We start from the raw sequence: 26,584 nt of genomic DNA, 5'->3' as shown, positions 1-26,584 counted from the left end.
TTCTAAGGGACTATTAAAACAATCATAAGTAGTTTTTAAGGCTGTCTGTCAGTTTCAGTGTACCTTTCTGCTCACATATGAAGACGCATGGCCAAGATCTGTAACTAAACCCAAACAATCATGGAGACAGGACAATTCACAACTGGCAGCCACAGACCAGCTCTTACCTAAATGCGACTTTTCTGTTCAACCTGACTTTGAAAAAACAACCCCCCCTGACATCCAGATAACCACCTTTTTGGGTTGGTTTTCTCTCCTGGTACCTAACCCTCTCTGTAGTACACACACTACATGCCTATCATAACTTTACTCTTTAAACCTCTTCAATACATCTTTCTCCTTTCCTTCATAAGATGCTCTTGCCAAAAAAGAAAACTCTCCATGCACTTTTTGTGGCACCAGAGTACTACTAGCTGTTAGACCATCTCCTTTGTCCCCTCTGTTTACAAAGAGTGGCTTCTACAGATTGCATGGGAAGGCCATGCTAAAAACCCCACATAAACCCCTTAGAATTCTGAAGAATATTTTCCGGTAACTAAAGGTACTACTGTGGTCCAACTGCATACCTTAAATCTGCGACAGGCAAAGCTGAGTAAGTGAACTATTTTGAAATATTCATTAATACATGTGAGGATGCTTTCAAGATGGCCACTTCTGTATGCCACACAGCTGGAGCCCAGATAGATAGGTAGGGCCCTATTCCCTGTTTAGGCACTGCCTTGACAACCCTGCAAGGCAGCTGTTACAAAATCCTGAGGGCTGCTAAGCAGACTGCAAAGCACCAAAAAGTAACTAGGAGAGTACAGAACTCCTTTTTGTCACAGTCTTGGTTGCAAATCTCTTGGCTTTTACCTTTGGAAGCAGTATCCCAAGTCCATCTACTTTTCTTTTAAGCCCCAAATGAAGTCAGCTCGAAAAAGAAAAGGAAAACCCCTCTGCACACTGAGTGAGAAAAGGAAAGGGAGCCTGTTCCTTTCTGCCCACTTGCTTCCCATCATACATCATGGGCTCAGAAAACTACACCAAACCTAACTGTGCACTAGCAAATCACAGCACAACCATTAGCAAACTACAAGACTGTACACTATATCATCTTTAAAAGGAGGATAAATAAATTAGGTCAGAGGTTTGGCCAGTCGATTCATTTTAGGACACTGCATTAGTTGAGTTAACTTCACTGTAGAATGCTCCCTGGAAAGAAAGCCATTTTGCCATAGACTGCTCTTTAACCCACTCTGCTGGAGCAAATTTGCTCAGCTTTTTTTTTTTTTTTTTTTTTTTTTTTTTTTTTTTTTTTTTTTTTTTTTTTTCCGGGCTGAGGGAAACCAGCATCATTTCATATGAAAGATTTAGCAACAAAAAGTCTTCTGGCAACACATTAAAGCAACTGCTAGCAAATGCTAGACTACAGGTAATTTCCTAGGAAAGCATAAAAAACTCAGTCTGAGAGTTCTCAAACTCTCTGAGAACAATTATTTGACAATAAACAGCAGAAGAAAAGCATTGTCATGTGAGCTTGCTGTTCCACATCCATAGGCTAAGAATATTTCTGAGATTGCAGCCTGGCCAGAAGACAGACAGCCCTTCCAGCATATATTATGAATCACAACCAGGTATCCCATCAGGTCACGCTGTTCTGAAGGAACAGTGCCAGTAAAGTCAGGGTCAAAAGTTTTCTAAGTGTTTTCTTTTGTAAGGTAGCTAATCCAAGAGTTAACAAGCTCTTAAACTATCCAGCTAAGATTTTCTGATAGGAACATAAAGCTATCCTTTCAAATAACATCACGCCAACATGTTTTGGGCAGCATCCTGAACTCTCAGTATTTGCAATCCAGGGCTCTCTATCCTATAGCTTTTCCTGTGTCCCCAGACCCATGTGACTGCTGAGTTCATTCCAGGGTCAGGGCCTCAATGAGATTCTGGATTTTATGAGCTCTTTTTCATACAAAAGAAAACAGAAATGCCTGGTAGTTCCTCTGTTGAGACAAAGCATCTGCAGTTGTTTCTCCTGCTTCACGTACCAGTAAAATAAGAGATCCTTAACAGCAAAAGTTAAGAAAGTAAGAAGCAAGGTGAAGCACAGCATGCCAGTCTTAACAAAGAACTGTTTTAACAATCCTATTACCATAGACAGGACAGTGTTTCTGAAATAAAACTGGTTGCTGTGTGACAATGGCCTTGTCTATCATTTACAAACTTGAAAAATTTACAACCAAAAGTAGCATTAAAAAGGAGTGAAAACAGGCATGCACTTCAAGCACAAATCTCACACCTTCAAAACAGAGAAGAGGCAGATTGTCCACAATATCTAGAAGATTTTTTTATCACCAGTATGTTCCACATGGGAAAGTCTCAGATACTCTAGTAAAAAACAAACCAAAATAACCACAAAGCACTTGAAAAATAAGCAATTACATGGAGAAAAGCTGTTATAACTGATCAGCTTTAGAGTAAATTAATGCAGAGCACTCAGATGGCAAATCTTTAAATGAATGCTTAAAACCAGCTTCTTTTTCTTTATCCCCTCTTTCTTCTCTGAAGCTGGTCTCATCACAAAAGCCAACATTTTTTTTTAACTCCATAGTAACTAACTCTAGCCATCCCTGTCCAAGTTCTTAGGCTTAACAAGATGAGTTTCTACCTAATGCCGTAGTTTTGCAAACAGCAATAAATCAGAAGCAAGTTTTAAGTCCATTATTTATTTGAAGCACCCTTATTATGAGGAAATACTTCTGGTAATATTTCCTTTTGTTCCTTTGTACTTCTCACTTGCTGATTTATAGCTTTCCTTATATTCTTCACCCATTTGTATGTATCTCAAATGCTTTCATATACTTGAAATACTTTATGATAATGATGCGCAGAGCTTTGCTGGAACATTGAGAAATCTGGATTGAACCTGACCTGTACTGGCAGCAGATCCCAGCTTGCAGCAGCCCACATGAAATAAGCTGAATATCTCCGTCTGCTTCCAAGTGAATGAAGGCTGCTTAGGAGAACTCTACCCCAGATAACCCCCAAACTGGCAGCCTGGGAAGAAGTGAATCAACATGGGTGCTGAGTCATTTTCACTTTCTTTGCTGTGAACAGGTAACAAATCCACAGAAACCCATTTCGATACTCAGCACCAAAACTTGTGAAAATACCCCTCCTTCTCTCATACCTTCCTCCTCCTCTCCCCAGCATACAAACTTTTACTGGGGTGATGGGGGACCACGTTGCACTTTTGGACCCAGGGACAGAGCACTTCCATTTGCCATACAGCTAAATGAAACCCTGCGGGAGCCAAGAGCTGGTATGCTCATCATCCACAGCCAGCAGCGCTTTGGGCCCCATCTGCTCAGGAATAAGCACCTGGAAACCAAACTTCTTCTAGCCTCTGAGTCAAGGCTAGAAGAAGTCTGCAGCCTGACATAAGAAAGGGAAGAATTTGGTTGGGATGTGTACTGTGGCTTTACTGGGAGTCTGTGGCTCTCAGTCAGAGAGCAGGAGGAAAGAGAGAGAAGTGCAGGAGCTGGAGCAGCCCACCCTGTGTGGACTGCAGGACAAGGGCTGGTGGAGCATCACGGAGCCTGTGCCTGCACACAAGCCCAAGGGTGGGCTGTCGGCTGCCTCATGCTGGGACACTAAGGGTTTTTTCTTTGGTAGTATGCAGAACAAGTTTGAATAAAGCAAAGTTAAAAAAAAAAATACCATTGGTAAACACTGTGCTCTTCCAGAATGTTCTGGATGTTAACCATTTTTGTTGAAAATTGAAATTTACTTTCCTTCTTTTGTCAAATTTATTAAACTAACTTACTGCTTTTTCCTTCTGGAGTCACTTCAGTGATTCTGTTAATTCTAGAGAATATCAAAACTTAGAAAACTCCTTAGAATTAAGAAAAGAAAATTCATGAAATAGTGTTGCAATTAGCAATAAAGTTGGTTATTGCAGGGCACCATGATCTCTTAAAACTCTAACAGTCTCTTTTTCAAAATTAAAAGATTTAAAGCTGGGTAACAGTATGCTGGTTTTCCCCTTTCTGCCCTTTAGGTCTTTATGGAACCACATTTGTAAGGATAAAGAAGTATTTCCTTTCAGTACTTTGAACAATCTGATGTTTTATCTGAATTGGAAATTGCATTTCATTCCTGCCTTTTTTTTCCCCCCAGCCTTTACTGTGGCTGCATCTGCTGAAACTGGGGGTGTAAGAGAGGGAGAAGTGTGATTTACACTGGTGGAGCTTACTGCTGAACTCACTGGTGTTGTGTGAGGTAAAGCTAAGCACATATATCTGCCTTATGACTGGGATGGAGTATGAGTATATGCCTCAAGACTGGGATTTTTCCATTAGCTATTAAGATCTGTTGATATTTTGTATCAGTAGATCATCCTCTCTTCAATTTTTGTTTGTATGGTTTTAGTTTTTGTTTGGACTTCGCCCCCGCCCCAGACCTTAAAGGTTCTTTATATATCACTCTGACAAATAGAATTTTTCTGACTATCTATTTGGAGTTTTACTTTCATTTTTTCATTTTCCCCTGATGCTTCTGTTTCAAGTATTTGATTGTGGGTTTTTTCACTTATGTTCTTCATTTTTGTTCTATTTTTAAATCCTCTCATTTAGGTCTCATTCTCATTCTTCCAACAGTAATACCTCACAGATCTTTTTCTTCTCAGTGCATATTTCCATCAGTTTTTCTCAGTAGATAGCACGTATGCTCTCTTCAGCTTCCAGAAATTAGCACTTTTATTCTTGATTTCCAAGTGACAATATAAGTGATTAATTCCATGCAATTATTTGTAATCACAAAGTTGATTAAAAAAGGGCTCTTACAAGCTAGATTTGTCTGTGAAACCTTATGCTTAATATAAACCTAACTCTTATCTGCTGCAATCCACCAGGCTATTGAAAGATGTGGTGAGGATGGAGAAAAGGATTTGGTAATGGTTCTCTTAAAAATAAAAGATATCTTCCCAAACACTGAATTGCTGCTAATGGCACTGGCCCCTTCAAAACCAGTCACACCTTATGCAGATAAGATGCCAGGCCAGGAGCTTTGTGTGATCTGTGAATTTATGGAGATCCCCCACCTCCAACTTCTTTCTAACTCTGATATTGCTGAAGATTGTCCCTACTGAGAAAAAGAGGTGGGTATTTATTTCTTTCAAAGTCTCAAATCAGACATTCTCCTCTGTGTTTCTCATTTCTCAAATCTATAGGGAAGCCAATAGCTCTGGGCTGATAACTGTATGCATTTATATTTTATGTCAATGAATATAGGTTGGAAAGTGATAAAAACAGAGCTCTGAAAATCAGCTTCTTGCTTCTACTACTGAATGCAAGTAATTCACAATGACAAAAAACCCTCTTTTAGTTCTTTCTGGGACTGTGTTGTATTTACTGAGGAGCTCTTCAGTCACTCTGGGAACAGGACTTCTGAAAATATATGAAAAAATTGGCTGCTAGAGTTATTTAGAAGAACAAGAGGTTCTCAGACTTCTGAAATTTTAGATTAGAAGAATCATGTGTATCTCCATGGCTACCAGATCAATTCATGAGCACCCTGGCAGTTTTTTGGTAGCCATTTTGAAAGGTCTCATAGATAAATTGCTTAATGAAAAGACTATTTGTGGCCATGCAGGCTTTCTGGGGAAACTGAGAGAGTTTGGGCCAAATGACCTCATCTGTGGTCCCTTCCAACCTTAACCACTCTGAAGGCTGTAAATATTTGACTGTGAGTTAGAAGGGAGAACTTGTTACTGCACCACCTTGTTATTTGATCCTGTTAAACTTGCTGGTGTCAGGGCTAGAGATCAATAGTGTGGTTTGGTTGCTTTGGTGTCTTGGGATCTGGTGGTCACGGGTCTGTCTGCAGTTCTGTGAAACCTCTACTTCTAGCATGCAGGTAATTTCATTATGGGAAGAGGAAAAGCGGTGGTGCCACTGAAGAGAAGGCTTCAAGTATTGTGTCTGCTTCCAGAAGCATCTTTGGATGTTTAGAGAGGCACACAGGACACAAAAGAATAACCTTTTCAGAAGGCTCAGCAGTTAGGTATCCCAACTGTACCTTCAATGCATCTTGGGTGCTCCACGCTGCACATAAAAGACAAACTAGTTGCAAAGGGGATGGAGAGAAAGAAACAAATACTATCTTAAAGATACCCTAAAGTACACTGATAGTCAGCCTACAAGCAACAGATATGCAATACAACACTTTTCAGGTGGGGCATCCTGAGCTCTTGGAGGTTGATTCTTAATCTGGTGAACAATTGCAGATGAACATTCACTTACATGTCTTGGTCTTTGAAAAATGGGAGTTAAAATACTTACCCAGGCTCCCAGCTGAGGTCTGTTAACAGAGAACCCACACTTACTAACTTCAATGGCAGATTGTCTCTAGTTTAGCATTTAGTCATTTAGGATTTTACTGTCCCAGCAACTGCATTGTTTGAGAAGTGACAAAATGGGATGTGTGACCACACCTTGGGCCATAGCTATGTTTATCAAGTTAAATTATTAAATATGCTGTGCTGTGTTGAACAGCCAAGGTGAGGGGAAAGGAGGTGGAAAGAGACATACCAGGACATCCCCACCCACTGTTACCGGATTGTTCCATTACAGAGTGAGAGATGTGAGCTGGTAGTGGAGGTAAGGTCACTAAGGGACATTATTGCCTCAAACCACTGCAACAAGGTTTGATCTTCAGACCTCCAGAATTTGTGGTTTAGTTAAAAAACTGGACTCTGTCTGGTTGAGTTTATCTGAACTGACAATAACTCCAGCTCTCAAGGTGTTGCTAATACATACAGCAATGCTAATTAATACTGTTGTATCATGCAAGTATATATAAACCAGACAAAAACTGTTCTGTTTTAGTATATATTTCAATAAACAATAAGAAAAAAAATCTTGCACTACAGGTCATACCACTTTTAGGTTTATTTCCATAGCCATCCTGTTCCCGAGGGTAAATAATGGTGCTAATGAAACAGAACTGGGAAGAGTTTACCTATCTAGGGTTTACAGATCCAGAGTTTCAGATTAAATTTGTATTTCCACTTTGGAAAGTTCAATTAGCAGGTGAAACTTACGTATTTATTAAGTAGTCCATTTTCGCTATCCTGTGTAGTCTTAGCCATGACTTTCTTAAGTGAGGAGTCATTGATCACAGCTTTCCTATACTTTAAATTTTTATATGTTGGAATAATTTTACTCACTGACCTGTGTGTGATCAGTGTGTCTGACAAGCAACTGTCTCATCAGCAGCCATGGCTTAAGCAGCTGTTGCTCTCTACATTACACTGTGCATGTCTTTATGTGGCTATTCAGCAAATGAGAATTCATCTTACAGAATAATAACCCTTAGTACTTTGTGGCCTATTTGTATTTCCTGGGTTATTTTTCAGGTTGTTTCTCATTTTCCTGGTGTGGTTCATTGCATGACTTCATAAATTCTTAAGTGATATAGCTCTGGATGTTCAAACCAAAGACAATTTAAATGGCATTATCAGGATGCTTAAGTGCCTCTTCCTGTTAAGTCTCCTTTATCAGGGGGATCTATTAGAATCAGTTTAGCATGTTGCAGTTTCCCCTGCTCCTTAGGGCTCTACATGTAATAACTGCTTGTCTTTTAGACTCCCAAGGCCAATGTCCTTAACATGTTTTCCTTTGCAAACACTCACCGCTACCTTGCTGCTCCCACCTAGCCATTTCACTCCAACAATCCAAATGAGGTAAGGTAATAAAGCTATAGTTATTTGGAAATGATGACCAATGCACTCTTCTGAAGGGATGCACTTCCTTTTCAGAGCAGAAAAAAGGATTATATGTCCCAAACTACCGTGTTGTTTTTTTTTTTTTTTTTTTTTTTTTATCCTCTCAGCTCTGTCAGTTAGTCTAAAAAATGATGATGTTTCTTTTTCCAAGCCCCACTTTTGCTTCCTCTGTGCATCTCCATGTGAATGGAGCATGACTGGAAGATAGCTCAGCAGCCATCTGAGTTGGGGGAAGGCAAGCCAGCGACAGAACAAAAGCCCCTTCTTGGATGATTGCACCAAAAGTGTCAGGCTGCTCCTCGGTGGCAGGCCTGTGTTTCCTCAGCCCTTGTCAGTTGTTCTTACACTGTCCTCTCTGCTACACTAGCCCAGCTCACAACCTGGTAACCACAACCACAAAAAAAAAAAAAAAAAGCATATTTTCTAGTTGAATCAGTTTTCTGGTTGTATCCTTTCAAGGCCATTCCTTGGGTCATGGCAGAGAAGGTGATACAAAAGGAGCTGATGCCTCTGCTTGCCCTGGCACAGTGACACGAAAACTCACCAATCCAAAGTATTTGTTTCTGTTCTTAGTTTGAGTTACTGTGTCTAAACGGTGCACTAGACAAACACTTCCTACTTCTAGATTTATGCCAAATCTAAATAGTTGCACTGGCAAAATGTACAAGTGGAGGAGTGGTTTTGATAGCTTATTTTCTCAGCTCACTAGAATGAAGAATACAGCAAAATGTCAACTCTTTCTGGTAAAATTGGCTGAACTTCAGCTTTTGACAGTCTAACAGTCTATTGTGGTATGAATATTTTATATTTATAGCCAACATGCAAAGTCTCTGAGCACAGATTAGATTTTCATTGATACAGCTATATATCTTCTTGCCACAGTGCATCAAAGTTCCCTATCTCTCCTGAGGGAATCAAATAGGAGTTCAATTTCTATCTTATTGTGAAGGTATAGAAAGTGTTTCTGGGATGCGTCGTAGTTCGGTTTCTTTTTCCCCCCACTTAAAATAACAGAGTATTTTTTTATTTCAAAGCAACTTCCATTTTATAATAGTAAGTCTGCATAGGAATTCTACAAAACATACTCAGTACAGTATCTCTAGTTAGATCAGAGTTAACTTTATTTAAATATATGGAAATACATTTGATATCTGCGAAGTTAAAGCTTATATTTAAGCAATAAATGTAATCCATGAACCTGGAAAAACAAGCTAGCCATGCAATTAGTTTCTGAATAAAAAAAACACTGAGATGATTGAGAATTGAGGCAGTGCTTATGCTATAACACTAGGGTTAATCCTTTGCCATTTGTGTTAGTGGAGATGAATAAGTTGTAAATTAAGATCAGTCCCCCAGACCTTATGAAACTCTGAAGTTAACCTGAGCAGGTATTGGGGTCAGACTTGTAAAGTAAAATCCTGAACACGATAATGGGACTTGTTATGGAAAATTATTTTCTCCCTTACTATCCTATTGTAGATTTAAAAGGATAGTGTTACATCAGTTATCCAAACATTATCTTTTCAAGCAGATGGTCTAGATTTTTTTTTTTTAAATAAATGAAGATCTGCATTCTGAAGAAAACAGAATAATCAGAAGTGGTTAAATTTTCTATACCCAGGTTCATTTTGGTTTTGATTATTACTAACTTAGTGAGTACAGCAATATTTTCATGTCCAAATAATCCTGACAGGTGTAGAAAAGGAAGTAGTTCTGCTACTCATGAGCTGGGAAGATTTTTCTAAGTATTAAAAGTACTGTATCATGCCTCAGCTAATTAAGGGCCACATATGATCATTCAGATGTATAACCTTTAGCTCCTTCTCTCATCCCAAGGTTAACTACTTCTGTGTCATGGTTGACATCTTTGTGAAATGCACTTTGGGCTTATTTATCTCTGCTGTGGCCTTTATACTCTTAAATTGCATGTTATTATATAGCTAACAACAAAGAGCTTTTTTTTAATGGTTAGCTTCACAATATTGGTAACATAAATATAATTCCAGTATTCAGCAGTCTCATTCAATTACAATTGTCCAAATGTCAGTCTGAAACCTTGAATTTGTGTTTTCTTCATAAATCTCTGTTTTTAAATTGCTTCTAGATAACCACATTGTCAGGGGGACTCCCTTAAATATTAATTATCAAGTAATCTTTTGCTTTTTTAAGAACAGCAAAATGAACCTTCTGGGACATGTCAAAACCTGTCTCTTTTTTCTCATGAGTCCTAAAGCTGTGGAGAACCACACAAATGACTATCTTAAGTACTCTGTCTCTCAACCTCCTATAAATGGTTTGTGACTCAAAGATCTCCTGAGCAAGGGAGGTTGTAAAGTATTTCCATGTCTTCAGTACCATGCACAGGTTTTTTCTTCTTTTCTTCATAAGTGATTTGATCGTCACTTATGTGATCATCAGTGATTTGACAGTATGTTATTAGGGACTTTTTGGCATGTTATTAAAACATGGAAAGAACTTTCTCGAAAGAACTTTCTCAAAAGAACAGAGAAGGGAAGAATGGAGTTTTAACGGCATTGATGTTCCCAACTTCATTGCTTTTGCTTCTTAAAAGAGCAATTCCACTGGCATTCTCTCACTGCTCTGGAAGTTCCTCATTTCCAAATTTCAGGCTGCTGGCTGACACATTCTAGGCTCCAGAGGAAGGTCTTGGAGATGGAATGCAAGGTCTTCCTCTGAGGAAGCAGGCTTTCTTTACCAGTATGGGGCCCTTGAGCTTGGCTCGGCACTCAGTGGTGAGCCCCTGCTGCCTGTGGAGCACGGGGAGAAGTACTCATGGCAACCCATGTTGCTAGGCAGATGGAAGACTGTGTTTTGTTCCTGCTACTGTGTTCTTGGGGATCCTGGCTTCATTTCCAGATATAATTAATGGTAATAAAGTCTGAAGGTTAAAATATATGGATCTCTAGGGCCATTTCTGTGCCTGGGTGGGATGGAGAACAGTATCCTGGCACTTGCATATAAAAGAAAGAGCTTTTTTCTGCTGCAGCTCTTTAGGCATAGTCCCAGAGGCCGAGCACTGCCAGCAGCTCCTTGACATTGAGGAATATTGCTGCAGTAAAGAAATGCTTCCTTTTTCCTAGCAACTCATTTTTAATGTATGTTCAGTCACTTTTCCTCAAATGCAGCTTTGTTGAAGCTGGACAGGAGGAGCTTTAAAGATCCATAGGATTGTAGCTTTACATGAGCAGTAAGAGATATTTGCCAGGACAGTTTCAAAGCCATCCCATGGACTGAAAAAAGTTTGAGATGCTGCTATTATCAGCAACCTTCAAACTTGATTTTCCCCCTTTCTACCTTCAATGTTTTACTTATGTACTCAGATAGACACTGAGTTTTTTCCCTCCAAAAAAACATCTCACCCTTCCTGCCTTCCTCTCTGTTTCTTCCTCTCTTCTAATTGCAGGACCCAACTTCCTGGATGTGCTGATTGAGATGTTTGTCACATCCTTTTCTGAGTTTCTTAATAGGGCAGAACATTATTTAGTTTTTGATGGATTGTATTTATACTATCTCTGTGGCTCATATTTGCTCTCCGTGAATGGCAGAGCCAGTACAAGGTAGAAGGAAGATGTGCAGCCAGCAGGAGGGAAGGAAGGGCAAGACTTGGATTCTTCCCCTTTCAGCTCTGGTGAACTTCATATGTGCCAAGGAATCATATGCTGGCATTTTATTGAAGAGATCACATTTTGGACTTCTAGGTTTATTACCTGTATAAAAAGTAAAGGAAATCCCTTGCCAATTTATGTACTTTTTGCTGCTCTGTAGGTGGGAACAGGAAGATTTTTTTTTTAATAAAGAAAAATCATGTCAGATAAGGTTAATATAAATATACCAGCAGCCCAGAAGAGGTCATTGGTAGAGGAAATAATGGAGGACATGCTTGTATGTCTGTCTCTGCCCACTCTCTTAGGCTTCTCTCATCTAGTCCAAGCATAGGATCAAAGCCTGCAGTTACAAAGAGAACAAGCCAGAGGAGAAGCTGTCTTCCCCTCCTACACATGAAGGCAGGAGGTAGCTGCTCTCAAGTGTAATTTACCTAAATTCTGTAGGGAAAGATACAGTATAGGCAAGGAAGATTGAGTCTTTTTCTCCTTTTTATCTGGTTACTGTGTATCATTTGGGTGAACAGCTAATGTTTAGATAATACTCTGTTTTGAAGAGTCTGTTTCTGAGTCACTGAAATCAGCTGCTGATCCCAGAGGAAGAGTGGAAAGAAGGTACACTTGGGTCGTTCATGTCACATTGGTGAAAAAGGGTACAGTGACATGGAAACTGCTGAGCAGCACAGCTGTACCCCTTTAGCTGCAGAGGAGCTATAGGTAATAGTCCTGTCACAGAATCATAGTTATCCACCTACTTTCTCTGTGAAGGACAAATGAATATGCTTCTTTGTGATTATATAGTCCCCAAGGACCCACAGAGGGAGTCTTATACTCAAGGTCTTCGGCAAATGTTTGGAGCAAAAATATGTGGAGATGCTTGCAGCCCCAAATCCATGGGGGGACACAGCTTTGTAGGATGTTATTATACCTCCTTGAACTGCTCTCTCTTATGTCACTTCTCCCATTTTAGACCTGTTTTTTATTGCTGAATAACATTTCTGAACATATGCATGGAAAATATGCAAAATGTGTCATAGGACCCTGATAGCTGAGAGGAATTTATGTGATGAAATTAGGAATGGAGGTAAGGGGACCTTATGTCTATGAGGCTTCAGTGGATTCATGCTTTATATCAATAATGTTGGATTCTTCCGTAATTTTCCTGAGATATTTTCTGACATTTTTAAAATGAAAAATCACAATTTTAAAAGGGTATGTTCTCTTCAGAAGAGCTCTGTAAAGATCTTGCATGCAGCAGCTGATATTTCAAGCTGTTGAATTAGTAGTTCTGGGTTTCCTTTTGTACTTGTCTGTGCCAAAATGTGATTAGTTGTTTCAGCCCACTCATACCCTTGGTTTGAGATATCTGTGCATTAAGTTAAAAGGGAAAGCTATATGGTTCAGGTCCAATATTTGATCTGCATTATAATTGTTAATATTTTTTTTTCCCTACACAGATTTTTCAAGATACATTGCCAGGAAATTTTAAAGCAGTGAGTTCTCATTCTGAAGTGCTTTCTCATTCATATTTTGTTCTGCTCACAGAGACAGGCAAGACACCAAGCCCAGTGTGTTAGGAATTGGGAGAATAAGGATGCTTGGCTGCAAGCTACTGGAAGAAAAAGGAAACTCCAGGCTGGAGTGGACAATGCAAATGAAGCACTTTGATTTACAATAATTGTCCTGAGTGGAATCTCAACAGCACTGGCTGTTTGCTTAAATTTGTATGAGCTCTGAGTCACTGAAGATTCTGCAGCTAGGCTAAAGTTTTCAAACTCAACAAGTTTGGTACGAACATCCAGGATTTGAGCAAGGCCTTTATGTACTCATAACAACACTTTCCCCAGCAGCTATTTTAGCAGCACATGAGGGCCAAAGTCAGCAGTCACAACAGGACTTAGATGTTGTGGTGTAAATGACACATCATAGCTGTGGCACACTTCACGATATTCCCTTTCTTCATCAGCATTTACACACTGCTTTTCTTAACATCCCTCTTGGAGGAAACGAAGATTAGCACCTGTCAAATAGGAAGGGGTTGTGAGGAAACCCAAGAGCAAGCCCTGGAGAAATTGCTGGGAAGATGTTCAAAGTGGATGCCTGAGTGAAGTTACTGTCTTATCATGTCACAGTTGCAGTGACTCTCTTCCATTCAAAGTCTACTATAAACATGCAACAATATCAATAAATATGCACAATATGCAATGCTTCTATTTATTTTAAGACTAAGAGTTGTTCATATTTTGGGCATGGATTTGTCACAAAAACCTGAATAACTAGAACAGGATTTTATTAAGCTTTTTTTAGGGATATGTAGTAAATGCGTTGAATTAGTGTAGCATTTGTAGAAGAGCATGTAGAAGAGCAGTAAGTGTCCTATTATGAATGATCTAGAAAATAATATAAGAAATCTAATGCTGGGCACAGTATTCAAGAACATGAAATTCAACATTTGAGGTAAGGGAGGGAAGAGATAAGAGAGGTCCATCCCTGCCAAAACAATGTATTTTGCACTTTTCTCCATTTTCAAACATATGACTGACCCACCACCATAGACAGGTTTTCTGTGTGGAGGGGTTAAGGGAATAAGAAATAGGACTCCTGTAATACTGAAAGATAAAGGCTTTTTCTTCTGCTGCTGCATCCTCTAAATTCATCTGCCATGCTGTTCTCACCAAAATGTCTCTTAGCAATTTGAGAGGAAACAAATCTGTACTCCTCCTGTAGTCAAACATGTAGTTTGAAGTATTTAGTGACTTTAATAAACTGCTCAAGTCAGTAGATAACCTTTCAGAGGGATCAGCTTTGTTAGAGAGCATAATCAGCTGTTTTCCCAACAGAGTAAAGATGTAGTCTCTTGGGTATCTATTATACCTTCTTTACTATGAGCCATGTTCAATAAAAAAAAACCAAAAAAAACAAAAAAACAAAAATAAGTGGCTGAAAGGCAAATAGCAAATGTTAAAATGTTATAAAAAAGTGATTTTTTTTTTAAATCAAAGAAGGCCTGTTTGTGCTCCATGTGTTTTTTGAAATTTTGGGCTTCCATGAATATTGAGGACATCATTAACTGTTTGAGGGGTGGAATTGGTGAGGAGGAGTCATCCACACAGGCTTCGCAAAACTGAACATCTGACAAAAAAGCACCTGCTGTATGAGGACAAGGTTTTACTTCTAGGGATTTCATAAATATTTATTTTCTAGGAATATATGGTTGCATCTTGTCAGAATATTAATATTTGTATGTTTTCCTACTTTCACAGTTGTTTTAGAGTCAGAAGAACCAGGCATCGCAAGCCTGTCTGCTAAAACACACAGCTAAATTTAAACCGCACAGTTTTATTTAATATCACTAAGACAGAATATTTTAGCTGTTTTGGCGTGATGGCATTTAGAATAAAATGTTCTTTCACTTTCTAAAGCTCAGACACATGGAAATCTCCGCGATCGCTGGGTAAAGCTGCATTTTGAAGAGAAGTGGAGTCCTCTGAAGCGGCAGGCTGAGGGGGCTCACTGGATCCCGGCCTGGAAGGGCGGTGGGGTGCAGTGCGGGCCCTGCAGGGGGGTCGGGCGCGTTTCCCTCCCCTCCAGCCCGGCGGGTGCGAGGAGAGGGCCCGAGCAAGCCCGCGTCGCCATGGCGACAGCGCGGCGCCGGCGGCCATGGCGGAGGAGGAGGAGGGCGAGGGTAAGGCCGGGGCAGGGCCGGGGCGCCGGGAGAGGCCGCCTCAGGCGCCGGGCGGCGGGACGGGCGGCCTGGGCCGGGGCCGGTGCGGGCCTGGGGCACGGACACGCCCCGGGGGACACAGACACACGTATATGCGTACATACATGCATATATATACACACACACGTGTCTCTGGGTGTGTGTGTGTCTGTGTATTGCGCTCTGCTCGGGGAAGAGGACAGGCACACACTGATCCCTTTCCTCTGGTGCACACTGACAGGACCCGGGGGAATGACCTGAAGTTGTGCCGGGGCAGGTTTGGGTTGGGTATCAGGAAAAGTTTCTTCACTCAGAGGGTGGCAGGGCACTGGACAGGCTCCCCAGGGAAGTGGTCACACACCAGCCTGACAGAGCTCAAGAAATGCTTGAACAACGTTCTCAGGCCCTTGGTGTGATCCTGTCCAAGGCCAGGAGTTGGGCGCAATGATCCTTGTCATCCCTTTGTACTCAGCTCATTCTGTGATTTTAGGTATGTGTGTGCACATATCTGTGTGTGCACGTGTGCATGGATGTGTGTGTGTAGGTACATGTGTATGAAAGCACACAGGTGTATGTTGACACAAACAGAAATACACCCATTGACTTCCCTTCCCATTCAGGGTGGCCACATACCGCCTCCCCCTCAGGGCGGGGGCTGCTCTGCAGCACTCTGCCACACGGAATGCCACCAGCTGCCTGTTGGTGCTGGCAGCCTTATGGTGGTGTTCCCGCCGCACATGGTTACACCCAGGCTGGATGGTGACACCCAGGCTGGATGGTGACAAGGCTGAGCCCCTTGTCATGGCATGGGGCGGCTGCCAGAGGAGCTGGGATGGCTGGACCTGCTGCTGGCTGGATGTGGCCCCACAGTCGTTTCTGGTTGCATTGGGCTCTCTCTGCCAGAAAAAAAGTAATCTATGCTGCTGATAGTACCATGGCTTATTTTTAGAGGCCACTGTGTTCTACTTTAGGGAGTGTTGCCAGAAATTCTATTTTATAGGCTAAAGGTAATTCCTTCTTCAAGGATAATCATTTCAAGGAAAATGTATTTTCTGTAAAGCCCACAATATTGTGACTTGTGCAATCCATCCTTTCTGTAACTAAACTTGTGTGTGTTGCAATAGTTTGAGAAGTCTGAACATTGTAATTGAAATAATATACTCAATGGATTTTTTAATATTTCTTAGGAAACAGTGTATGCCACAGAAAAGTCTTATATAAATACTTGCCATGGATGGTGCTAAATAACTGATTTGGTTTTGGTAGAAGTATTTCTAGCTGCACTTTGCAACATAGACATCTTGAAGAAATTAATAAGACGTAGCTTCCTTGAGGACTGCTCTTAAAGTGTTTTTTTCTTATGTTGGTTTTAACTTTTCTTTAGTCTTGTAGAAGCCTTATCTTTTGCATCTTTCTAGTGGTGCAAATGAAGCTGAGGCACAGTAATGGCAGAGGCAGATAGAAATGATAGGATAATAGCTTAGAAGTCTGCCGAACCATCTGAGATGACGGAAGCAGTATTGGGAAGCCCGGCTCCATATATTTTGGATATCCATATGTTTAATATTGAGATTTTGTGCCATTTTGTCAAGCCACAGCCAGAAACTCTTGGAGAAGGAAGGTATGGGGTTTTGATTGCTTGATTAAAGACTTTTAGTGCCTTTTTTTCCTTTTGTAGTTTTGAAATGAGAATATTTTGTAAGAAGTTTAGTTATTGCGTTACCAAAGGCAGATTCTCTTGGGATTTTTTTATGCTTCATGTTTTTTAACATGCTATAAAACACTATTCCCAGTAGCGCATTAAATGTCAGCTTCTATAGGAGAATTGTAGTGTCATCAGGAATGACCTTGATCCATAAACTCCATCCCTGGCCTGACCAGTGGATCATGGAAAGTGACATACTGGACTTCAGTTTCTTATCTGTAGAATGAGGACAATAACTTATGCCACATGGACAGTAACTTCCATCACTCAGGAGAATCCCAGCCTGTTATTAGGCAAACCAGTTGCTTATTGCCCTGTAAAGGTGCCTCATTACTGTAAACACGGCTGAGGAGAGCTAACAGTCAGTGTCTCATTAACAGAAGCAATCCCTTAGGATTAAGTCACTTACACCACTTCAGTTGCTATTAGCCTTCCTGTTGATAGCAGTTAGAGGGTTAATTAGGATTCCCCGATTCTGGATTCACACATCGATTGTGCTTTCCTCCAGCAAGTGCTCCACATCTACAGAGCTGCAGGTTTAACTTTATTATGCTTCAAAGTAATAGCATTAGTTATATTGTCAAATAATTAGTCCTTAGGGTATTCCTCTCGGTGCTTTGCAGAGCTGCAATTCCACCAGCTTTCCTGGAAAGGTTTCCCTTAGGTCCCATTATTTCCAAATTCTGTCTTCTTCAAAGTTGAAATGCCTGCTTAAATGTTTTGCAGATATACATTATGTACACAAGGAAAAACAGTGAAAGGCCGAATCCTGCTACTTCTTGTACATGTTACTCGCATGAGTAGTTTATGCAAATGTTGGGAATAAAATCTTGTATATGCATAAATGTTACTGGGACCATGCCCATACTGTATGTAGCTACATGTTTTATGTCTGAATTTTTATCCCTACATTTGTGCTTTCGATGATGTTTAATGTTTTTTCTTCACACCCGTCTGATTACACTAGAATATTTGTTTAATCTTTCACTTTTGTACGTTTGTCTCTATCTTCTCTCCTATCATTCTGTTTCTTTCCCCTTTTCTGCTACTTAATTCAGACTGTCTGTTCTTCCATTTGCTCTCAGATACTGTCTTTGCAGTTTGACATAACGTGTCAGATTTTCTAAGCTTTAATACCTCTGATCTCAATACTGATGTTGCTAGAACCTGAAAGCAAAATGTCAGACTGGTAGTGCCTCAAGTAGAACTAGACTGAAGACAAATTATTCTCCATCTGGGATTTAAGAAATCACATGAAAGTACATAAAGGAGAAAACGCTCTGTTCCTGTATCATTATGGAAATGTTATGTAATTGATCGGTATTAGAGTTTCTCAAAGACCATATTCTTCGTGCCAGATAGTGCATATTTAAAATGCAATTAATAAGTCATGAATTTTAATCCAAAGGTAAGTATATTGAACAGTCTGAGCTGCTACTTCACCCACATACACCTGTATGGAACCAAATAACTAGTTGTGGATAACAGGTGTCTCCAGAAGGTTGTTGGATTCTGCTGTGAAGATCTATGGAGAGTAACTGTTTGGCAACAATGTTTTTCTCTGGTAAACGATTAGTAGTTGTTCTGGGTAGCAATTTGTAATCAGACCTCACAAAACCTCTTTGCGCCCGGGATGAAGACACACTGTCATGTGGATCTTGGCAAAGAGTTTTCACTCGTGATTTAGCGTGTAAATTCAGTAACAGTGTATTCAGTCATACATGCATGTCTGCTCTTTGCCTGCCCCAGTTTGCTGCCTGGCCTGCTGGTGGAAATCAGAGATACTGGAGATAACATCTGGGGAGAACTGGTTATGCCTCTAGCCTCTTTCAAAGAAGCAGGGTTATGGCTGTGTCACCTGCCCTGCTGAATCTTCTCGTGCCCGGAAGGAGGATCTAAACTTCCCATGTCCACATCACCTTACCTGGCTTTGCCTGCCTTTTGTATTGCTAGAGATACTGAAAATGTGCTCTCACTACTCATTCTGTTTTAATGGTTTGAATCAAAGCTGAGAGAGCCTTGTAGCTGCAGTGAGCACTGTAGGCAGTCATAACCATTAATTCTGCTTGGAGCACACTTAATTAACATGAGAGTTTCAAACCTGACACAGAAAAGCATTTAAGCTGTGCACGACTTTGGGGAATCCTACTGAAAGGGATGGCATGGTGCACATGATGTTGAAGCACGTGAATTCTTTTAAGCGTTTGTTATACTGAGGATTTTTCAAATGTATTTTTGAGAGTTTCAGAAATGAGCACCAGCATTTGAAAGGTAAAAATCTCTGAATTAAACACAATGAACCTTCAGGCTAAAGTAGTCCATCATCAGACAAATTACCTCTAATTTAAAAGCGGCAGTGTTTAATTTATGGAGAAAAAACCCCCAAATTAGTATGAGCTGTTAAAACTAAGTAGCTTTCATAGGGCTCAAGCAAGCACTATTTCAGCTCTAGAAGAAAATCGGAATATATGAGATCACTTAGAAAATCAGTGCGCAGTTTTATCACAGTGGAATTTATAGATGAACACTTTGAATATTTTTATACCTTCTTGTTGACATTGATGTAAGAAATTACATGAGGAGAAAAGTTTATAGTCTTTATTAGATGGTAATGCAGTTTAACATGCACCCTGACATCAATCTGATTTATGTTTTAATACTTGTGCTTATTTAAGAGTGAAACAAAAAATAAATTATGTCCGTCTCCCATGACAAACACAGGTTGTAGATCTGATCCTGTTGGCTATACTCCCACAGCAGAAATTGATCTCAAATGGATGTAGAATAGGTAATTGAAGTTTGACAGGTTTCTTGTTTCCATGGTGCATAAAATGGCAGAAATTTTTCGGTTTGGCTCTACTTCTGGCTGATTTGTTGCATAAAAAAATTGGATGGTGTGCAAAGAAAGGCTTTAAACTTTTTTACCTTTTCAACAATGCCAACCAGTGAGCTCAAGAACTCCCACAAATTATCATTCCAACAATAGTTAACATGTTATTAAGACTTTCCATGTCTACATACTAATTACTCTGAGATCTGAGGGGTTGGGAGGTTTTTTTCAGTTTAGCAGTACCTGTATTTTGTGTGAACAGATACTGCATTGTTGCTATTGGCAATAAAATGTGTTGGGCAAAAGATTGTGGAAGGAAAATGGTCTTTTGGATAACAGAAATGTGGCAAGAACATGTTGTCACAGCCAGTGTTTGGCCCCCAGCTGGGAGGTGGCCATGCAGACGGTGTTGATCACACCATTGCTCTGCCCTGGCCAAATCCTACCATGGGTTCCAGCTGTGCTGCTCTCTTCTGCCTTGAGATGATGGCTGAGGTGGTGGAAGAAGCTTAAAATAGCTCCTACACGTGTTGTGAGGTATCCTGAGGGCAGCAGCAGCTGCAGCAGTGATGTCCCAGCTCAGGCTGTGCAGAGGTGGGCCTTGTTCTCAGCATGGCAGTGACGTGGGAAGCGAATGGAATCAGTGACGGGGCTTGGAGTGCTGCAGAGGTGGCCAGAGAAGTGGAGCTTGCAGATACCCTGTGGGAAGGTAAAAGCTCCATTGGCACAGGGAGGAGCTGGAGGCCCCAAACCAGCCTCAGGACTATGTGCTACCTGATGGGTCTCATCAATGTTTTTATAAACACCTTAAATTGTCAATGCCCATCTTTAAGAAAATACAGACTCCCAACTTTTTGGAAATGTATTGTCTTTACTGTTCAGTATTGCATAGGTGTGGGTAGGATGTGACAGCCTAATGAATGTGAGATTGGAAGGGATTTTCTTGAGTCGAGCCTAGGGCTGTATAAAATCATAACCTTCAAAAGCTTTCCAAGCTTTCCATCTTAAAAATGGTAAGGATTATTGTGTCACTGGTGTAAGCTCACAGAAGGTTCTGGACCATTATTGCAGATGTTCAAAAACTTCATAAATTCTGAAGTTCATTTTTGAACAGCTTGTATACTTCTTTTCCAAGTTCACTAACTTTTTCAGCCTGCCTGAAATGATGAATGCCAGAAATGTCTTATACCCCATTGATGTTAAATGTATATGTCAGTTGTCAGCTGAAACACTGTTCAAATTCAGAATATTACTCTTAGGTAAACAAAAAGAAAATTGGAGGTTTGTATTCATTCATGGTATGTAAAGAAAGTGATTTAGCACTGTAAGTGATACTTTCAAGGCAGCGCCTTAAAAACCAAGCAGCTGCAGCAGCAAACCCCTGTAATCCCTTGCCATTTTATTTCATTCTAACAGTCTTCCTTTGCTTGGGCAAAGACAGAGTACTGCAGATAGAATTGCAACCAGTCAAGAAACAATTTTTTAAACTCATTTAAGACACCAAATTGAAGGGTTTCTGATATATCACGTAATAGCAGCCTGTATTAAGTCATATTTAAACCCTCATTCTGCCATTATGTTGCAGATTCAAAAGAAGAACATTTACATACTGCTCTATTCTAGCAGCAGTACTATGGTACTGCAATTAAACTTCATAGTGTCTTATGTTTAAAATAAATTACTTCTCAGAGCTCTCATGTCCAATTGATTCTGGTGCCTGGTTCTGGATCACCTGAGCAATCAGTGTGCAGAGGCAGTTCAGAAGGAATATTCAATTTATGAGACGTTTGCTGCTGCCACACATGCAATCAAGTGTACATTGTCAGTGACAAGTGACATGGTGCCTGTTGGGACTGTCCCACATCCTCGGCAGAGCGAGCTACTTTTGTGGGTCACACAGCAGCGTGTGCCTTGCTGCATTTTGGTGAAACTTGGTGTGATGCGTATGTGGGTGTCAGAGTTGTCCTTTGCAGCTCTGCCATCTGCTTGTGGGGCCAGCACTGTGGAGAGTGAAGGGAGATGACAGATGCCTTCTGCGACCACACAGCACAGCAGCAGGCCTGCTTTCTGCCCATGTCACAGCCTGTGTAAGCTGTTCTTTTTCAGCTGCAGCTGGAGATACAGCAAGACTCAGCAGCACCAGGAGAGCTATATATCCTCGCAGGGCAGGTTGCTGTTGGGGATGAAAGAGAGTATAAGCATGGGCTAGACATAGCTCTTTCATTATATCCCAGGTGCAGCTGAGATGAGGGATATAGAACAAATTGCAATGAGATTACTGTTTTTGCTGGCTCTGAGTTGCCACAAGAGTGCTGGCTGGTGCAACTGCCAGAGTTGTGATTTCAGGGATGTGCAAGACATTCTTAATGGAGATTTATGCTGAGTTTATCTCTGCCTTGTGAAAAAGGACACTGCATGCAGCTGGTATTGACCTTAAAAAGTATCACTGTTATTCTTTGCAGGCTAACTAATGTGTGTGAAGCGCTGACGTTTCCTTCACTTCACTGAAGGAGGGATAACATCATGAAGTAAAGATAATCATTGCATATTACCTATGAATCACAGGTGTGCAGAAAGCAATCCAGATCTATCAATAGATTGGACTTCCTTGCTTTCTTTGGATGACTGGAGGCATATCTCCACATCATCTGCTCCACATTTCTTCAAGAGAAGACCTTTTTGTATTAAAAGGAAAGGATTTTCCCCATCATTCTGCAAGTTAGTGTGACAAAGCATGTTGTTTCACTGCCCTCAGTGTTGGCTGCATGCAATAGCAAGTGTTTGGCAGCCTGTGTGTGGACACCATGTAACGGGAGAGCTTTGCTGTTAGAGCTGGACCTGTGCAAATGACTCCAGGCTGTGAAGTCAGACTTAGCCACTAGTTGACTAGCTGCAAAACGATGCTGTGCTTTGCTGGCTGAAATTCAGGTCATAATTGAGACCAATTAGGTCCAATTTGGATGCACGATTCTTCTTAAGAGCCCTTATTGCGTGCTGCTTCCGAAGTCATAATCTGCAACAGCTGTGAGGCCTGTGAAACCAGCAGTGTGGTTATGGCTCACTGCTTGGGAAGACAGGCAGGGCCAGGTCCTGAGAGCTACAGTGGAACATTTCATGCTATGCCTCTATTGTTGCTTTAAAAGTGTTACTGCTACTTCTGTCAAAATGTTTGACAGTTTATCAAACGAAAATGTGCATCACTATAATCCGGTAGTCAATAGCCTTTTCTGTCCTGTAATACCACTGTAACTTTCCATCCCAGAGTGTTGAAGCCTGTCTCATCTTCCTTCCAAAAAGTGCTAAAAGGCTAAATGGACTTGAGGAAAAAAATCTGTTTCAACATTTGACCAAATACTAGGGTGAAAAAAGAAAAAACTGGCTTTTCTGCAAGGACTCTGCAACAACAAATGCAGAAAGTGTGAGCAAGCAAACTTACGTGAAATCTGGGAAGAGAGAAACCTCCAGGCCCAGGGTAGGTGCTGTTGTATTATGAAAGATGCTCAGGAGGACTGCCAAGTGCTCTGCTGTAAGTAATGATGACTCCAGATTCATTCAAGCTTTAGGAGATTATCCCTAATTTTTTCTGAGGTTTGGGCATACACAGAGCAGCCACTACATGCATTCCTTCTATTTCCCAATGTCATGTGTTCTCCACAGGGTATAGACAATAAGAGGTATGTTATAGTTCACATATAGTTCACAAGTTATAGTCATGGAGCATGACCCTGCACTATTTACAACAGGAGTGAGGTGACAGTGGGTCAGGACGCAAGGAATAAGGTGCTTAAGAAGATCAGGTCAGAGCATTAGCTCTCACTGTTGAGTAATTCAGAGCTCAGAAAGATTTTGTACTCATGGTGATAAAAGTCTTTAATCTGTAGCTACAGGGAAAGGTGCAAGACTGAGCTATGAAGTCACACAGCAAGGTGCTTGTCACTGGGCACAGGCTGTGGTACCGCAGCAAGGGGCCATGGGGGATGACAGGAGGAGCTCAGGTGTGTGGCACTTTGGAGCAGGAGCAGAGTAACAGTAAGCTGGAGCTTCAGAAGGGCTGGGTATTTGCTTGCACACTTCCTCGCTACTTAAAAGAGGTAATCACAATAATCTCCCTGCCCAGTGTCATCCTGGCTGGTCAAAACAGAGAGCAGAAAACCTGCCTGTGCTGCTGCGTGTGCAGGAATCCAACTTGCATTGCATTTTCTGGTGGAAGGGTTTCTGCCCACTATCACCAGCAAGGTAGTGGAAGATGACCACTGGAACATTTTCCTTATAGATGCAAAAGGAATGCTCTAGAATGGCTTAAAAATTACTCATTAGAAAATGTGTCAGAATGTCTTGCAATTTTAACCGTCCATGGGCCAGCTTTTCTGATTTTTTTTCCTGAACATGCTGGTAGGTCCAGAACATTTAATCAGTCAGAGAATCTGGAGCTGTAGCCAAGTTCTGGCCCCAGCCTACACACTTCCCAGACCTGGGCTAGCCCATCTCAGCTAGTTGCTGCTATGGCCCACTGCCTGGTCTTGTGGCAGCTCAGGAATCCCTGCCAGAGTCTGTGTCATCTTAATTGGTTTGACCTGGGACATGATGCACACTGCATCCCATATGCATGGTCATACCAATAAGCCAGCCACTGCACCTCCATTTCTCCTCTTTGGCAGATGTGGATCAAATCACAAATTCATTCTGTGAAGTGCAAGTAGGAAGGACTCCTTCCCTATCATCCTACCAAACCAGCCCCAAACAAATACCGCACCACCCCCAACCACCCCCCCCCCCCAAAAAAAAAAAAATTGCTTACTCATCAAACTTCAGTGCTTCAGGTTTGAGAAGACTGAACTCCATCTTAGTATAGGCAGGTAGTATTCCTTCATAATTTCCCAGGATTATAGGCTCCTCTGCTGATGCTTATGAAGGATGTTTTTTCAGTATATATAGATATCTATAGATATATATGCAGATATAGCATATCTACACAAATTGTAGAACATCAGGGCATATTTTGCTGAGCTTTTCCTGGGATACATGAGGTGCATGGATTGATATATACCTGTGGCACATCACTCAGACTAGCTGCCTACAGGGCAATGCTTTTTCATGGTAGTGTTCTGCCTCAGTATGTCCCAGGACTGTGTAGATTGAGCTTACCCTCACCAACAAGGTGCTCAGGAACTCTTTGAGCAGCAGGAAGAAAGGATTTTCTTCCCGTTGCCTGTAGGGCAGGGACATGAAGAGAGCCACTGATGCAGAAAATAATGGTTTGGTGGTCCTCTCCACCATACAGAAAATTTTGTTTTGGAGCAAGCATCTCTTGAGGAATTTGCAGAGGTAGCAAGGGTATCCCTCATATTTTGCCCTTCTCCATTCTTAAAGGCAAATGCATTACCTGTAGAAAGGTAGTGGTTGTAGTACCACTGGGGCTTCATGCTGACATATTTGGCCATCCCCATTCCCTGGCTTCCAGAAACACAGAATTAAGAAATGCAAGCTGTGGACAGAGGAAGCAAACAGGATGTTGGTGAGGAGGTGGGAGTCAAGTTTAATGGAGCAGCTCTTCAAGGTCTTATATCAGATTGATTCAGGGCAGACAGGTATGAATTATCAAGGACTGAGGATACAGAGTGATCTCTGTGGACTGTGGGGGCCGAGTCTGCTCAGCACAGACCAGGGAAAATAATGGCATCTTGCAGGAGCAGCCAGAAGTGACATCATTAAAGTGGGCTTGATAACAAACAAGAACGTGTACCGTGAGGGAAAGAAATATTTTTCCTGCTGATGAAGAATTATGTCTGATCTGGAAGGGAGGGCAGTAAACAGGATTGTCTATGACTCCAGCGCCTTTGGGGAGAGATAACTGGGACAAGAACTTTGTCAATGGTGGATATTCCCTTTCAAATCAGTGACATTTAAATATGAACTGTGTTTAGAGGTGGTGTGAACTATGGGTTTAAACACCTTTGGAAATCCTGGGTGATGGAAGACACTGCCTATTTATGGTTTCTTTCCCTGCTTAATGTGGCATTCTTCATGTCCTGTTTTGTTCTATGTTACAGTATCAAGTAGTTTAAGATTTTTTTTGAGCAACTAGAAGCTTGACTGTTTAACAAAGGTGCAATAGTTTCTACACTTTGTTTCTCAGCATTTGAATGAGTTGTTAATTGCCCCATTAATTTTGTTAGTTTTGGTTCCCACATGTATCGAAACATTTAAATCTGTGGTAGATTAGAATGCCATGGCATTTAAAATTCCATCTACTGAACAGTCAAAACCCAGGAAAATATTCAGGATATCTTGTTCCATTAGGTAAAAAGTTACTGGCAACTTGTAACTTCAGTAGTTGCTGCCAACTGAGTAGTGTAAACTAGATATATTTTGCAAATTAATGTATTATTACATTTTTCAACTTTGAGATTGAAATGCACAGTTGCTGTAAAATTTGCAAAGATTTTTGAAAGTCTTTAACAAATTTGTCTACTTCTAAAGGAAGTAAACAAGATACTTCCATTGTGCTTGATCTGAACTCTTATTTTTTTATTGCTATCAAAATTCTATAAAACAATTTCATTTTTGTAGCCAAAACTGGAGTCAAGATAGTGCTTTCTTTTTACATCACTAGTTTGCCCACGTAACAATTATCTTATATAAAGAAGACAAAAAAGAAAAATTGTGTTTAATATTTTTCTGTCAGAATATGAAGTAGCTTTTGCAGTTAACTTTTTCCACAACCTTCATCAAACTGACAACCTGTATTTTAAAATCAGACTTTAAATTATTTACCTGATTTTTTTAAGAGTCTGTTTGTTGGAGGTTTTTTTAATGGTTGTTCACAGTAGGTGCCATGGGGCTGTGCAAAGGTCATTCTGATTGCTTCACTCTGAAGGCCCTGTTCTCTCTATCTATTTTTAAATGTAGTCTCTTTATTTTTTTTTTTTTCCTCTGTTCATTTTCTATAAGGCAGTTACTGTGG

The 26,584-nt window shown here is 40.8% G+C and overlaps 1 protein-coding gene across 1 annotated transcript in view; it reads left to right on the top strand.

The window, feature by feature from the left end:
- The first annotated feature begins 15,042 nt into the window (after positions 1 to 15,042).
- EFCAB2 (EF-hand calcium binding domain 2) overlaps positions 15,043 to 26,584 on the top strand; it is a 31,311-nt gene continuing 19,769 nt past the window's right edge. Inside the window, exon 1 of the mRNA XM_066314430.1 lies at positions 15,043 to 15,067. Coding sequence (XP_066170527.1) covers positions 15,043 to 15,067 — 25 coding nt within the window. The remainder of the gene's footprint in view (positions 15,068 to 26,584) is intronic.

Source organism: Sylvia atricapilla, chromosome 3, assembly GCF_009819655.1.
Source record: "Sylvia atricapilla isolate bSylAtr1 chromosome 3, bSylAtr1.pri, whole genome shotgun sequence".
In the NCBI taxonomy this organism is placed as follows: Eukaryota; Metazoa; Chordata; class Aves; order Passeriformes; family Sylviidae; genus Sylvia; species Sylvia atricapilla.
Note: the sequence above shows the minus strand (reverse complement) of the source record. Positions and strands in the feature narration are given on the sequence as shown.